General features: G+C 40.0%; 1 protein-coding gene across 1 annotated transcript in view; it reads left to right on the top strand.

Moving 5' to 3' along the window:
* The window catches only part of gli3 (GLI family zinc finger 3), a 149112-nt gene that overhangs the window by 109882 nt on the left and 23139 nt on the right, over positions 1-16091 (top strand). The window contains exons 5-8 of the mRNA XM_042510212.1: positions 606-811; positions 4847-5008; positions 9567-9768; positions 15872-16091. Coding sequence (XP_042366146.1) covers positions 606-811; positions 4847-5008; positions 9567-9768; positions 15872-16091 — 790 coding nt within the window. The remainder of the gene's footprint in view (positions 1-605; positions 812-4846; positions 5009-9566; positions 9769-15871) is intronic.

The following is a 16091-nucleotide window of genomic DNA, read 5'->3' as shown; positions in this document are numbered from 1 at the left end:
AAAACTTTGTTTTTACACTTGCCTCCATGGTGAATGACAAATTCAAAAAAAATCTTGTTGGATTGAAGTCATAGGGATCCATGTTTAACAGCAAAACTATATCAAAACATTTGTTGACGATCTCTCACACATCTCATGCAGTATAATCCAAGTTTCATTTATCTATGGCCGTAAGCTCAAAACCCCTGAAACAGACAATCGTGTTGGGATCTGCTTTGATCAAAACTCTAATTTTACCTCCCTGAACACTGAAGCTGCTGGTCTTAAGCTGCCTCCATTATTTTTTTATTATGTGACTTCATGAATTCAACACATCTTAGAGAGGTAACTGAAAACTGTATGGGGGGGAGGTTGTCCCTCAGTCAGATTAAAATATGTTATTATTTCACACGTGGTAACTAAGTGTCAATCAAACTTCACTACAACTGTAAACTACCGGTCTAGAATGATTATTACTCAAAAATCAGTCCTATAAAGCATCAGTGTGATCATCAATCGCACACATGTTCCTCAGTAAATGCTGTAATTCATATTTTTAGGTTGTATCAAATTTAAAATATGTATTTATGCTCTCTCTTTATTATCCTGTCTGTGTGTCTCTGCAGGCCTCCTGCGCTGGCGGGCAGTCCGGCTTTCTCCGACATCTCCCTCATCCGGATCTCGCCCCAGCGGAACCCCTCTGTGGGGGCGGAGTCGCCCTTTCACCCTCCACACCCCTACATCAACCCATACATGGACTACATCCGCTCGCTCCACAGCAGCCCCTCCATCTCTGTTCTGTCAGCCACCCGGGGCCTCAGCCCTGCAGATGGTGAATAAAGTGAAACATACACCGACGACACAAAGCGTGATGCATACACACACACACACACTCATGGCACAGATGCACACTCAGCACACACATCTGCACACAAACCCCAGTGGAGCAGAAACAGGCGACAAAGCTTCAGTAAAAATGATTGTTGGAATCGATTAGTGAGGTTCGATTGCTATTAGAGGGAATCTCGATTCTCTGTTTCAGTTTAATTCCTGTTTGAGATCAGAAGAGGTCAGGTGAGAGGCAACTAGATCCATCTCTATTAAGACCCAGGGGTTGGCGAGATGTTATCTGAGTGAAGGAGGAGGTGGATGGGAGTATTATGAGCGCGGCGCGATCCGTGTGGGTGGGGGCGCAGGTTGGAGGGAGGCTAATCCTTTTGATCTGTGAGTCATGTCAGAGACCTCTGGAGGACGCATCAGTGAGCGGCAGGGTCACGTACAGTTACAACCTGCACACCGAGGGAGGGTCGGATTCAAGTTCAGGGTTGGGGGGCGTTATGTTATGGTGTCCTACAGGGAGCGTTTGTTTCCTGCGATCTTAAGATGGATTTAGACCGGGAAATCAATTAAAGTGGACACCAGAAACCATCAAATGACAAAAAATTGAAAAAAGCAGCTTTAGTGTTGTGTGATGAAGTGGTTGGTGGCATTTAAACGATTCTAGTAATATGTAGAGTTTAAATGAAAGGTTGATCATATTTCGGAATAGATTAGGTTATATATCAAGCCAAAAAAAATATTTTATTTTTCCAGCTTTGTAAGGTTTCTAAAATTTAAATTTGAAGATGAAACAAGCAATTTTAAGACATCAATTTGGACTCTAGAATCAGCATTGTTGGCTGCAATCTTATTGAAGTATTATGTGTTTTTTAAGATTATGTATAGTTATACCAGCCAGATGTATAAAAAAAAGTTGCAAAATGCTGCAAATGACCACGTCATAAAAAGTAAGCTTTTTAAAGATAGCTGTTTTTTTTGCCAGAATCTAAATTCATCTCAAAGGTCTGGAAATGACTTGATGCAAGAACGCAGCTACGGAGTCAACACTGGGAGGACCAAATCGGTCCTCATAGAAAATTACACATGCAGTGCATCATAAATGATTGACACTTCACGTGGGTTATCTGAGAAATGTAATGTAATAAAGACATAAACGTCAGTTGAATATAGCAGTTAGTAATGTTCTGCAGAGGTATGGCAACACCACTTGGACAAACCACTCACAGAATTGGGAACATCGTATAGAAGAACCAGTTAGGGCTGCACAATTAACTGATTACTAATCAAGATCCTGATTTGGGCTTCCCACAATCAGATGAACATGATCGATAACGATACTGAGGTTTAAAATGTGTGCTCTGCTGCACATCCAGCCTCCACTTTGACAAGCTGTCAAAAGTTTTTCTGACTGTTGCAGCTGCAGACAGGCAAAATGTAAATCATCTGTTATCAACCCTCATTATCTGTTGCTTAGGAGTATTTCAGATACAGGAGAGAACAAATCATATGCAAAGAGTGTATGAGACTGTCTACGCCATGTAGCAACACAACTTGTTTAAAAACCTAAAAAAAACACCACAAACTGCAGTACGATGGAAGCACGAAGGCCTTAATGAATAATGTCACAGCGGCAGAAACAACTATAGAGGATGAACTTAATTCAGATGAAGAAGAATTTTATTTTAAATTTTATTTTGATGCAAAGATTATTATTTTTGCAGCACAGCACAAATTTGAAAGTGTAATAAAATATTGTGTCACATAGAACAATGAATAAGACTGATAAATACTCGTGATGGCAATATTAATCTTATATTAATCTAAATAATACTGATTATCATTTTGGCTATATTTGTGCCACCTTAGAACCTGTAGTTGTAAAAATGACAATATTTGTTTAGTTTATTACATTTGATAATGATTTGTGTGGTGTTGCCTGTCATAGAATAGCAATTTTCTTAAATGTATATATTATTTTATTTATTATTATACTGGAGGGGGGCATTTTTGGCATATCTGAGTATTTGGGAGATGTGTCCCGCCCAGTATATAATATTATTACTGCCTTGGCCTGATGACCTATACAGTCCTTGTGTCGTAAGCCATCAGCCTTTGGCACTTCAGCAGCACTTGGTGATGAAGTGTACTTCTGAAACGTTAGATAGCGGTGGGCACTTCCTCGACACCAGCACACTCAACTCCATCTCATCCAGGTCTCTTAAAAGCTGGATCTTAAAGTGAAGACCAAGACTCTCACTCAGCCCCTCTCCTGCTCTCCTGCACTCCAGCAGGAAGCATGTCCTCAAGCTCAAACTCTCTACCCTCCAATTTTCCATTACCGCAACATAATGTGCGCCGGTCTCAGCTTGCTTTAAATCAAAATAGTTCCTCCAACCTACCACATGATCCCCTTTCAGCTCATAATGCCGTGAATTGTGAATGAGGCACCTAATTACTCCTTTAATCAATCCGGTGATTAATTAACCCATCAGCTTTTGTGTTGTTAGTATATCACCACGCTTACAGGGAGCCTCCGTCTTCAGTATAATTTTTTTTCCTACCGAAATGTACATTTGAATAATGATGAATTAATTAACAGAATCTAATGGAGATTTAAAGTGGGTGGGATTTAGTGCCACCCTCTCGCTGCCACACATTTGCTTTCTTTGCTCCTCCCTCGCACAATATTTCTCTGTGAGATGGGGTTCAGAGGTAAGCTCGCCCCTGATCCTATTGTAATGCTGAAGGAGCACCCGGTGGCTCACCAAGTCCTGAGGCGCATCTCCACCCGAGTGCCACACTGACAGCCTTTCCCCAAACTCCCCCTTCTCTTTTTGCCCCCAGGATCAATCTCAGATGCCAAGGTTTCTGATTTAGAAATTCTGCAAAGCCCTTTTCTGTGCGTGTTGGATCCTGAATGGGCCACATTATGGTTGAATGCAAAAGCAAAGCTAAGGCGGAACAGCAGAGACAATTAAGAAACTCCCCCCTTCCACTGAAGACATAATACCCAGATCGAATTAATTTAGATTTTTTTTCTTACATTCATTCAACCAATCATGGATGCATATTGCAGGCATACAAGGCCAGCCTTAAGAGGAAATCTCATACCGCGTTTATTTATTTTCTCTTTATTTCTTCACTTTGGGGGGAGAAAAAAAATCTGCAGCGCTCTGTGGGTCTGAACCGATTCTATATTTGCATCCAAAACCACAGTGTTAGTCCTTTTCCCTCTCTCTTTCTTAGAATATTTGCATAAGGAAGCCCACCACCAGATGTTTATTTTTAGGCTACGGTTCAAGGACTTACAGCACTCTATAGCTAACTAAGGGAATGACTTGGAAAAGAGGAGCATTTTGAGAATAAAAAAGTGAAATGAAGACAGAATCGTTTGTATCTTTATGCATGGGCAGATTTAGGCCTTTTGTTTGCCTATAGAGTTTAAAGAGAGCGCAGTCGCGGAGCAGGTTGCATATCTGCGCACTGCAGCCCTGATGTGTACAAACACACAAGCACCATCTCTGGCAAAAGATGTGTCAGCCCACGTACCACACACACATATATACACACGCTCTCTCCAAAGTGATCAAGGAATAGAGGAGGAAGAGAAAAGGCTGTTTAAGATTTGTATTGTGAGACGATCAGTTATGCTGTGCTCGGCATGAGTGCATCAATCAAACACTAATGCACACTCACTGTAATCTCTGAGCAAGCATCCGCTAATCCCCAGCGAGGCTCTCCACTTCAGGTGATGCTCCCTGTGCAGCTGTTTTGCTTAACTTGATGGTGTTGCTAATGTGCTCATTACTGTTCTGCTGAGCTGATTATCATCTCATGTAAATGAACGCAGGTTTGTAATGCAGCACAGGTGCTCTCCCTGTCGTGTTTTGCCTCGCCACCTCATTCTTTTTCTTCCTCTCTACTCTTCAAATGCCCCCTATCTACCTGCATTTCCTCATCTGTCACCTTCATCTTTTCGGTTACGATGTTTCCCTCTTTGCTGACCCCGATCACTCTCTCGCTCCAGCCCCTCACACAGGTCTGACCACAGCTGAGTACTACCACCAGATGGCTCTGCTGGCGGGCCATCGCAGCCCTTACACAACTGACCTGCTACCCTCTGTGGCGTCCACAGCCGGCGCCAGCAGCGCCAGCGCCCTGCACATGGAATACCTGCAGGCGATGGAGAGTAAGTCTGCGCTTGTCTCACACATCACTCATGACACACGAGTCCTTACTGTCTCAGAAGTGCTGATCACGTATGGCTGCAACGGTGTGAGCTTTTCACAATTACCACATCAGAAAATATCACGGTTTCACGGTATCAGGGCAGTACACAATTCTTATTATCATCAGTTTCAATGACCCTTAAAGGAATGAGAAAAAGTTTTTGTTTTTGTTGAACAAACACGTAACTATAATGGAAGTATGTGTAAAAAGTCTGACAGACAGATGAGATTCTCTTTTTCTTTCCAGTACTTTACACACGAAAATGTAATCATCGATTTTAACGCCACTGTATACAGTTTCCTAAATACTGCTGCAACCCTATGCAGGAACAGTAGTTATTTTCCATATAAAGTACATATCATTTAGCACTAGTGTGCAGATCAAACCATTTCTAGGTCAAAACTAGGCTAAATATGGCAAGTTGCACATATTTTTTTTTTCAACACCACTTATATCACTACATTTCAATTAGGGCTGGGCAATGCTAGGCAATTTATGGATATTAAAGCAATGTTGTGATAGCAGACTAGATATCATTTAGATTTTGGACCGTCATTTTCTGAAATGACCAGACTATTCTAGCTGTTCTTTTATTTATATATTTTTATTATTTTTACTCACTTAGTCATCGGCAAAGCACCAATAGTCAACCCTACAATATCTTTGCAATATCAATATTGAGGTATCTAGTAAAAAATATTATGATATCTGATTTTTTTCATAACACAAAGCCCTACTTTCAACAAGTAGCATATCCAAACTACACATTGAATAATAGGTGTGGAGAGGACACAGAGGTCACGTCCCCCTCATTATTCTCAACATGTGCATTTGTGCCTCCCCCAATAAAAAGTAGCAGATTACTTTTATTTTGACAAAACATCTTTCATTTCCACCAAAAACACATTTCCACCAGATGTTTATGCAGAAAAGGCACACATTTACAAGAACTCAGGAATTAAGTGTTTCTGGTGGAGGACTCCCAAACCGCTTGTGTGTTCTCCTAAAATACTGAAATGTAGTTTAAAAATCTATCTTTAGACAATACTTTTTGGTAACCTAGACATCTAAAAAAAAAAAAAACTGGATTTTTCAACCAGTAGGTGAAAAGACACCCAGTAAATCCATGCCTACTGGGATACCACTTTAAAGTATTATGAGTGCATGCCTGCACATTATAGCATGGGTGGCCCCACAGGGAATTCAACCTCTAAAACGCACCTTCACAAAACACCTACCTCGTACTATATATAGATCAAGCTCGGGCTCAACCATGGCGAGGAGGGACCTGAAACTCTACTTTGACATGATTTAAATGAGCTATTGTCTTAATGTGTTGGGCTCAGGACTGTGTGCAGAGGACTTATGCTAATGAGTTATTTTAAAGTGTAAATAGGAAATTAAACGCACAGTGAATCTTAGAAAGGTCAGACAGCCTCACCCCGCTCCCTTTGATGAGAATGTATTTAGTCAGGCAGACGCCGCTTTCATGGAAATCCGGGGTGAAGTTCCCCCCATTCCTCCGAACAAACTAATTAAAACTAGCCAAACTTGTGCGGGTATCAGAAAATTAATTGCTATTAAGTGGGAATTGGAATGTCCCGCCATTCATCACTGCAGAAATCCTTTCTTCTGTGTCACTTTTAAAGATTAATAGACTGAAACAAAAACAATTAAGGCCAAATTTAAGTGGAGATGCGATGCTCCTCACTTAAAAAAAAGCCTGTGATCATTTCTGGTAATAACTCATCGTGTTTCAACAATGTGTGTTCCAACGCTGGAAAAATTAACACTTTAAAGCTTTGTAGGATTTCAGAGAAAAAAAACATACAAAGAGAAGAGTCTATCAAGAGGCTTTCGCTGATAATCTGGGCTACTATGTTACTGCGGCTATTTTAGTCTATTTCACATCAGTGTAATTACCTTCAGAGAGAGTTGTGCTAATGAAACAATGGGCCTGTCCTGCCTATTTGTGCTTTAATGGGCTATTGTCTATGTTCCTACTGCCTAATTAGTGCCATAGCTCTCATAGATCATGATACTAACGTCTGTATTTATGGTCGTTATTAGCTTATTTTAATTTCTTTGCCATTTTGTCTACAGATATGCAGGTTTTCTCATTAATAGCTTCACTTTGAGAAACATAGATAAAATATACATAAAGTCATATTTGACACAATTAACATTTCATTGGAATTAATAATTTCCCTCTAAATAGGTTCAATTTTAGTAACATTTTAAACAGTGGAACTCATGTTTGATACAAACAAGCCATTTAATTGTAGTTGTTAATTACATTTCTTGTTCTGTAATTTCAGTAAATTGCCCATAATTGCATCTTTTGAGAAAGATTTACTAAAACACTTCAGTAAACATAAAGCAACACATGGTCTTTACATTGTAAATTAATTATGAGCAGTGGTGGAAGTATTTCGTTCCTTTATGTAAGTAAAATACTAATACAAAACTGTAAAACTACCATGTTACAAGTAAAAGTCCTGCATTGACAATGTTATTTAAGTAAGTATCATTTAAATTTTAAAAAAATCAATTAAATAAAAAAGGCAATAATATTTTTATTTTTATTTTAATTATTACTGAAATGTTACCTTCTTTGTAAATTTATAACCAAAAACCAATTTTATAAACTGTTTTATAAACAACTTTCATAAACTCTTTTTTAAAAATGTATTTTTTTAAATTTAATCTAATTTAATTTGTATCTAGTAATTAAAGCTTTTACATAAATGTTGTGAAATAAAACATTAAATAAAAATAAAACATTTAAAGTTGTACTTTAGTACAGTACTTAAAAGTAAATATACTTGGTCACATTCCACCACTGATTATAATTAAGAGAAATAGGATTACTGTCTATATTTCCTTATGCCCGGAAGTATTGTTTTGTCCTAAAGAAAGTTTCCTGTTGCACAATATTCAGACCTCAGTCCTCCCCTGTGATAGCGTCCCCTCTCAGGTGGCCCCCAAAGTGTGTCGGCGAGGGTTCAACCCCAGTTTTGGAGCCAGCTTTTATTTCCAACACCGTCTGTCCGGCATGTCTGAAACCTCCCTGGCCACGAGAATTAATGACGCAGCGCGTAACCAGCCATCCCGTCCATAAATCAAGAGGAAATTAGAGGGACAGTCCTGCTACAAGCCAGGACGCTCCTCTCTCCGTCTCCCCGGTTGGCCGATTTATCATTTGGGCTGTGCATTAATAAACACCACTCCCATGAGGCTTTGCAGTGGTGGGACGCTGGCCCTACTCCTACCCCTTTCTCTCACTTGTGGTGAATTAGGAGAAGTCACTTGTATTGGACTCAGCTTGTTTAAAAAGTGTCAAATTTTGTCCGAAGCAGGAGGATAAAGGATGATTTGTATATTGGGGGATTATATATTCGGTTTAAAATGCATGAAATAGTGAAAAATCAAACATATCGAGGAGCGTCACATGACAAACTACGATGTTTGTAGCAATTGTGTGCACTCAGGGATTTGTATGTGCATATGTTAACCCTCTCTCCTTTCAAAAAGACATAAAAAAGACAGATTTTCCATACAATGACAATGTAAAGGGGGCGTTGCTCTCCATACAGCTTCACGCCATAGTTGAAACTCAGGTCTATGTATGCCAGAACACCACCGCTACCACCACAGAGGCATCCACACACACACACATTCACATCCACACACTCTGATTACCATGTGAATGGAGCGCTCTGTAATCGTTGGATGTGTCAGACGAGAGATAGAGCATTTACGTTTGGGAGATGGATGGATTGTGGGGGACGTAAATATGGAGGGGGGTTATCGGGGCTGCGTAAGCTGGTTTTGTCTGCCTTTATAAAATAACTCAAAATGTTTTATTTCCAAGTCTTGAGTCACAAAGTCATTGTGTCAGTTCATGCACAAAGCACGACATCCCCTCAGCGCTTTTTTCCCCCTCCTTCCATCTGCCTCTGTTTTTCCCTGTCTTGTTTGTGACATCTCCATGTGAAAAGACAACAAAAGTCATGTTTTAATCTCTACCCGTGGCTCATTGTATGTGCAGAGAGAATGGTTGCGCCGTTTCCGCCTTTTACCTTTTCAAACCCCCTTTTTAGTATTTCCAGTCAACACTGATTGCATTTGAATAACGAGTCAAATTGGACTTGATTAAATATTACCATACACAGTCAGAGCATTTCTCCAACATAAAAGACATGTTTTCTCATGGATGAAATGCAAGCAGTGCATCAAGTGACAGCTGAACACTCATTCAGACGAGCCTTTTGTCTGATGATTGACAAAAATGTCATCTGTTAGGGTTAGATTAGGTTAGAGTTTGGAAGAAGTCAAACAGAAATCCCATTTGAACCGGAAAACGCTCTTTTTTGTATTTAGCTAATGCTCTTCTCCTAAAAAACATCAAACAAGAGAGCAAAAATTGTTAAATTTACAGCGTTTAACCTTTTGCTCTCATAAAGATTTTTTTCCACTACCTCACTCTGATCTCCTTCTCTCTCCTTATCCTGCAGACTCTCGTTTCTCGAGCCCGAGGCTGCCATCACGGCCCAGCAGGAAGCGCCCGCTGCCCATCTCGCCGCTCTCAGAGCACAGCTTTGACCTGCAGACCATGATCCGCAACTCGCCCAACTCTCTCGTCACCATGCTCAACAACTCTCGATCCAGCTCCTCCACCAGCGGCTCCTATGGTCACCTCTCTGCTGGAGCTATCAGGTACAGCTGAGTGAAACTTATCCTGCGTTATTATTCTGAAGTTTATTATCATTATTCTGTTTGTTATAGTTATCTCAGATTGGGCTTGAGATGTATGACAGCCTGCGTTTCAGACTGAAAGTGTGGGGTTTGAAAGAAGTGAGGTTTAAGTCGTTATAAGGGACACTATGACTTTGCATTAAGGAAAATGAGGGATCCAGTTTTCTTGGACCCTTAATATGGACTAAAATCAGCATATTTTAGCTTTTGCCATTTCAGTTTTGATTCTTTTTTTTGACAAATGTTATAGAAGTACATACAAAATCCCTGGATTACTACTTTAAAGTTAGAAGAAAATGACATCCTGTCAGGATGTCTTTCAGGGGCTTTTATTGACTATGTTTCTCTCAAGGTGGTCATTCAGGGACTAAAATGTGTCAATAATCTCTCAAACAGCAGGATCTCCCCATGAGGAATGATGTTGCAAACAATTTCCTAATATCATTGATTGATATTTTCATACAAACACAAATAAGTCAAGGGAAAGACAGAACTGATAAATGCCATTCAGGCCTGCATAAAATCATATTGTGAACATCACTGTCCATGCAGGCAATTATTTGTCTACAAGGAAAACTGCCGTGGCTTTTGCCCTGCAGGCCGACAATGTTTTTTTGTCAGCTGACAGTTACGTGGCTGCAGCCACCAGCTGACAGTTTATACCTCATTCAGACAGCTCACTCCAGCCCTCAATGTTACAAGTCTAAAGCATCTTTAAAACAACCAGAAAACATGAAATGCACTACACAGCTGAAGCCTAAATAAGATTATTATAGAACTAACAGACTGCCCTGACATGGTAAAGGATTCATGAAAACAAAGCCAAAAATAGTCATGGGCTAGCCTACTTCACCAAATCTGTAGTTGAGTTGAGATGAAACATAAATGGTGACGGCGCACCTTGACACACATGACAACATAACAGGTGACGGCGCAACTTGACACATATCAAAACATTAGTGACAGTGCACAAAGATAGGCCTACAGATGAAAACACCGGTGACGGCGCACCTTGACAAATATGAAAACATCATTGGTGACGGCGCACCCATTCAGTGACAACATTATTCATATCTAGGTGTGCAGGTAGATTATGGGTCAAACAATTAATAATAATAATAATAATAATTCACTTACAGTCTCGCAGTTTCACAGTCTTGCAGTCTCCGGGCTTCTGCTGTATGAAGACATTAGATCCAGTTTGCAGGCACAGGGCATTCTTGACCAATAGCATGGCAAATCCAGATAAACTGATCTATCCCATTGAGCTCCTCAGGTAAGCTTTAATAAGGTCCAGCTCATAAAAGGATCATCTGGAATTGTTAAAAACAGTAAAATGGTACGGACTTCCTCAAACGTTGCAGCCTTCCAGTTGCTGTCTTCATTCAACATCTTGGATATATCTTGGATTGTTCTTACTTTGGGAAAGATATTTCAAACACCCACAGAATGACAAGTTGTGTCAGAAATGCTGTTGAGGTTATGTTGTCTTTGTAAATATGACACAACTTGCTCACTCAGAAAGTTCATTATCTGTTGCAGTGCAGTTTTTCGGGCTGAATGTATTCAGTGTTGTCCTCAAATCTGTGATTCTCTGTATCAGCTTGGAGATGTTACATGTACCGTGGTGGAGGAAGTTTTCAAAACTTTAACTTGAGTGTCATGGTTCTGGAGAGCAGGCAGCAAGTGAAAGACCCAAAAAGAGATGAAAACAGGCAGACTGGTGCATTTTATAAGTCCAAATGGCAGTGGGTTCAGCAGGCAGGTAACAGACTTGAAACAAACTGTCAAGGAACAAAGGAAGTGGGCTGGTTAGCAGGATCCAGTGAGGGAAGTCCAAGCAGAGCAGATTAGTGAGGTCGGAGCAGGTGTGCAGATGGGTGTGGCAGTCATGTGATGGGAACAGGAAGGAGGAGTCTGACAACATTTGCTGGATGGGGGAAATGGCAGAGGAGCAGGCATGGGAAATAAGTGTCTGAAAAGGAGGGACAAAGAAACAACTCACAATTCTGTGAAAGTAGCAATACTACACTACAGAAATCCTCTGTTGCAAGTTAAAGTCCTGCATTTAAGATCTAACAATGTAAAAGCAGAAAAGAATTTGCATGAAAATATAAAATATAATATAAAATATGTAACCCTGCAGGCTAATTTTCAGACCCTTTTCTTGTCCTCTTGTACTTATTTTTTGCAATTTGCAAGGCATTTCTTGCCAAGTTACACATCTTTATCCCCATGTTTTTAAAAGAAATCAAACCAATTTAAAGGTTAAAATGCTTGTGAAAGATGTCTGAATTCAGTACAACAAAACTGATGTAGATCCTGGTGCTAAAGGTGTCACGTGTTCATGACTTTAATGTTACAGCAGGTAAAGGTAATTTCAGTTACTTTGTATGCTGCTGCTGGGTACCATAACCTATTTAAACATTATTATTTGTTAATTGATTTATATTTTCAATTATTAATCTAAATCTGCAAAGTAGCTAGAGCTGTCAACAGAATGTGAAGTAAAAAGTACAAATTTTTCCTCCAAAATGTAACGGAGTAGAAGTATTATGTAACATGAAATGAAAATACTTAAATAAAGTAAAGAATTGTACACAACATTACTTAAGTAAATGTACTTAGTTACTTTCCACCACTACATGTTTGACAATACTATTTACCTTCTCAGGAAAACTGTCCCTGGATTAGCATTAGCATTAGCAGGTGTCTTATCCGGCTCTTGCTCAGTGAAACGACTCTTATTATATAGTATATTTTTAAAAAGAACTACTGTTCATTTTTCTTTCTGGGCTACTTCTTTCAGTTTTTACTTGTAAACCCTCTATTGTATTTGTACTCTATTACTAGTCTCTCACTTAACAGTTACTTGTTATGTTGAAACTTCGTTAGCTAGCTAGCTAACTCATGAAACAGAGGAAAACGCTTTTCCGGGTTTAGAAATGTGTAAAATACCCGGATCTACTGGCCCATAGAGCATGCGTAGAAGTGATTAACGACAGCCGAACGCGGCCGAGTGTACCCGAGTGTACCCGAGTGACTCCGACTCACTGCGAACAGCGCCGGTGCACGAGCATTCCTCTTGTAGTAGCTTAGCTTATTAGCAACAGCAGCTAATCGGCAGTATAACAACAGCGTTGTCGGTTTTAATATTTACGTGATTATCAGATAATGGTATATTTATCTCTCTCTCTCTCTACACACACACACACATATATACACATACAACTATTCAAGGAATCATATCGTAATCACGACCGGAGAAATCAAATTAACAGAATCGGAACGTGTTGTGCTCATAAAAAGGTAATAAAAGGTGGTGCCTTGTAATATAGCCCGTGTTGTATTACACAGCTAAACTTTAAAAAATACTATGTTCAGTACCTTTTAGTAACTGTCACTGGTGCTCTGCGCTGCTCACTGATAACCGGTAGTTAAATACAGACCGTAGACTGTATATACGGTCTCTGATACAGACACGGTAAGACGTCCATATTACAGGCTTTATAGCCAACAGCGTATGGATGTGTTGTAAAATGTTAAAAATGATGAATTGTGATTAAAATATGATGAATTACAGCAAAAATATCCATTACTACGGCCGGTACGAAGCCTGTGCTGTCAGAAACTCTTTGAGTTAATGCGCGTTCTCGCGGTAGAGTCCCGCGAGTCCGATGCGCGTTCACTTTATGTCTGGAGAAACACCGAATTTCAAATATTGACTTGGAAAATAGCGCATTTTATGTCTTTAGGACTTAATGTTTTTAATAATGGCTATTAAAAAAATGCGTTCTGAAAAGTCAACATGTCTCAAAAAAATTATCCAGTGATTTAAGGAGGGCTCTTTCACAATGTTAACAAATGGGGAAAAGTCTGTCTGGGCCAGAGTGCATCACGTGATGCTGTAGTTCCACTTTTGGCCACTATGTAAATTTTGCTTCAGTGGGTGGCGCACTTCCTGGAGGCTTGATCTTTACATTTTCGATCCAGGCAGGTAATATAAAACTACAAACTCACGCACATTACTTACAACACTACAAATTAAAGTTGAGCTGGCTTCAAAAACACGGAAATGACTTGGAAAATGTGCTTAAAAATTATTTTAGTTTTATAACATAATTTCAAATATTTTAAATTAAATGAATTAAAATTACCTTAAAATTGGCTCAAAAAAAGGAAAGAAAGAAAATAAAAAAGAAATTCAAAAAACAAGGAAATAATTTTGAAATGTGCTTAAAAAATAAAATAATGTACCATAATTTTAAAAATGTAATTTTGGTCATTATTAATATAGTTTCTTTAGATTAGATATAGATTTCTTTTGCAATTTCTGGAATATTACTTCCCAAGTTGCTCATTGCCTTTTTCCCATTATTTTGAAAAATATCGCACCAGTTTGCTCTGGGTTCAAAGGTTAAATATTTGTTAAAAGGTGTCTTAAAGCTGCACAAAATAAGTGATGTTGTTCCAGGATTCAGAGGGTTAACTGCTGCTTGATACTAAATTTTTTCTGTGCACCCTGTAGCATATGCGTGGGAGAAAAGGGAAAAGAAAGTGTGTGTGTGTGTGTGTGTGTATCGTCCATGTCAGCCCCCCATGTGGGTGACGATCTCCCAGCCAGCCAGTCAAGCCTGCCTCCCCGGCGGCTCGTGTCAGTCATCGGGTAACACCTCATGGAAACATCACATACATCACGCCCTGGTACCAGAGGGCGAGCGAGGGGAAGCAAAAGAAAAGAAAAGAGAAGGCAAAAAGGAAAGATCCATTGCCCCACCCATAGTCATTGATCAGCGATCTGTAAGAAGAGCCTGATCAATCACACCGCGCGCTCAGCCACTGTCCCGGTGACAGGGCCCAAATAGCCAGAGCCAACAGACTGATGAGTGATATGACAAGCGGATGGGCCCCCAAATGTGTCTCGGCCCATTGATTTCCACTCGGCTCGTAATAAGATCAGCAGACATATGGGTTCGCAGCGAGAGCGAAGCGTCAGAGCTCAGGATGAATGGAGGAGCCACACAGATCTGTGTTTATCCGGTGGTTCACCTGTGGTTACACAGACCCCAGAGGAGGTTTCTGGGATTTTTTTTGGATAAACAAAGTTAGCTCAGGTTGAGGGAATTTAGCTCTATTTGCATGGCTATACGATACACTCCAGATTGTTTATCATCTGTATCATTTGCCCAGTGGAAGAATGACATACTGCCTTACACAGACCACATGATAATTCACTGCGTGTTAACAAGCTGAACATTCATTGGCAGGGATTCGCCGGCAGCCTCGTGGTTCCAGCATTACCACACCATCTCCTGTCAGATTGTCCTCAGGGACCAGAAGCTATCCAGAATAATCCATTTATTCAGTCTTTCCCCCTTTTTGCCTCTGAACTGAGGTTGTAGTAAAGTTTTATGATTATTTTACCCACTGGTTTCCAAAGAGCCATAAGAGTTGTAAACAAAACCACTTACACAGAATCAACAAACCAGCTTTTTATCAAATCAAAAGCACTCAAAGATGTGGTTGATTTTAAAACAGTTCATATCATGTACGGAGCTCAACATCTTCGACTGTATAGTATCCAAAAGTTGTTTCAAATGAAATAAAGTTTACATGATGTTAGAGGAATTTGTACGTTCAAGAAACAGTTAGTGAGGACAGATGCAAAATATAATTGTAGTACAGTCAAAGGTGTTAATTTATGGAACAGCTGCAGTGTGGAACTGAAACATGTGAAACATTTAACGAATTTGAACACTTTAAAACAACAACAACAACAACGGGCGCAGTGAGATAAGGTACAAGAGGTTGGTTTTGATAGTGTGACTTTGTTTTCTTTATGTTTTTCTTTGTTCTGTAATGTGTGTGTCTCTTGTTAAATATACTTTATTTCAAACTTAAAAAACTACTATGCATATGAAAAATTTTGTGATATAATAATGAAACAGTAAACACACACAATAGAAGCATTTAGATCAAGGTGTGTTTGGAGAGGTTATTTTAGAGGGTTATTTTATTTGGCATGTTCAAATCAAAAACTAAATGAAACTCTTCTGCTCTCCAGCCCAGCGTTAAGCTTCGCCTACCCTCCGACCCCAGTGGCTTTGCACGTCCACCAGCAGCTGATGGGGCGTCAACCGGGCATCGTGGGCTCTGCCTTTGGCCACAGTCCGCCCCTCATCCACCCGTCGCCGGCCTTCGCCACCCAGAGGCCCGTCCCAGGCATCCCCCCCTCTGGGCTCAGCGCCAGCGAGCGCTCAGCCCTCTCCAACGACTCCTCACAG

The sequence above is a fragment of the Plectropomus leopardus genome, chromosome 21 (assembly GCF_008729295.1).
Source record: "Plectropomus leopardus isolate mb chromosome 21, YSFRI_Pleo_2.0, whole genome shotgun sequence".
In the NCBI taxonomy this organism is placed as follows: domain Eukaryota; kingdom Metazoa; phylum Chordata; class Actinopteri; order Perciformes; family Serranidae; genus Plectropomus; species Plectropomus leopardus.
Note: the sequence above shows the minus strand (reverse complement) of the source record. Positions and strands in the feature narration are given on the sequence as shown.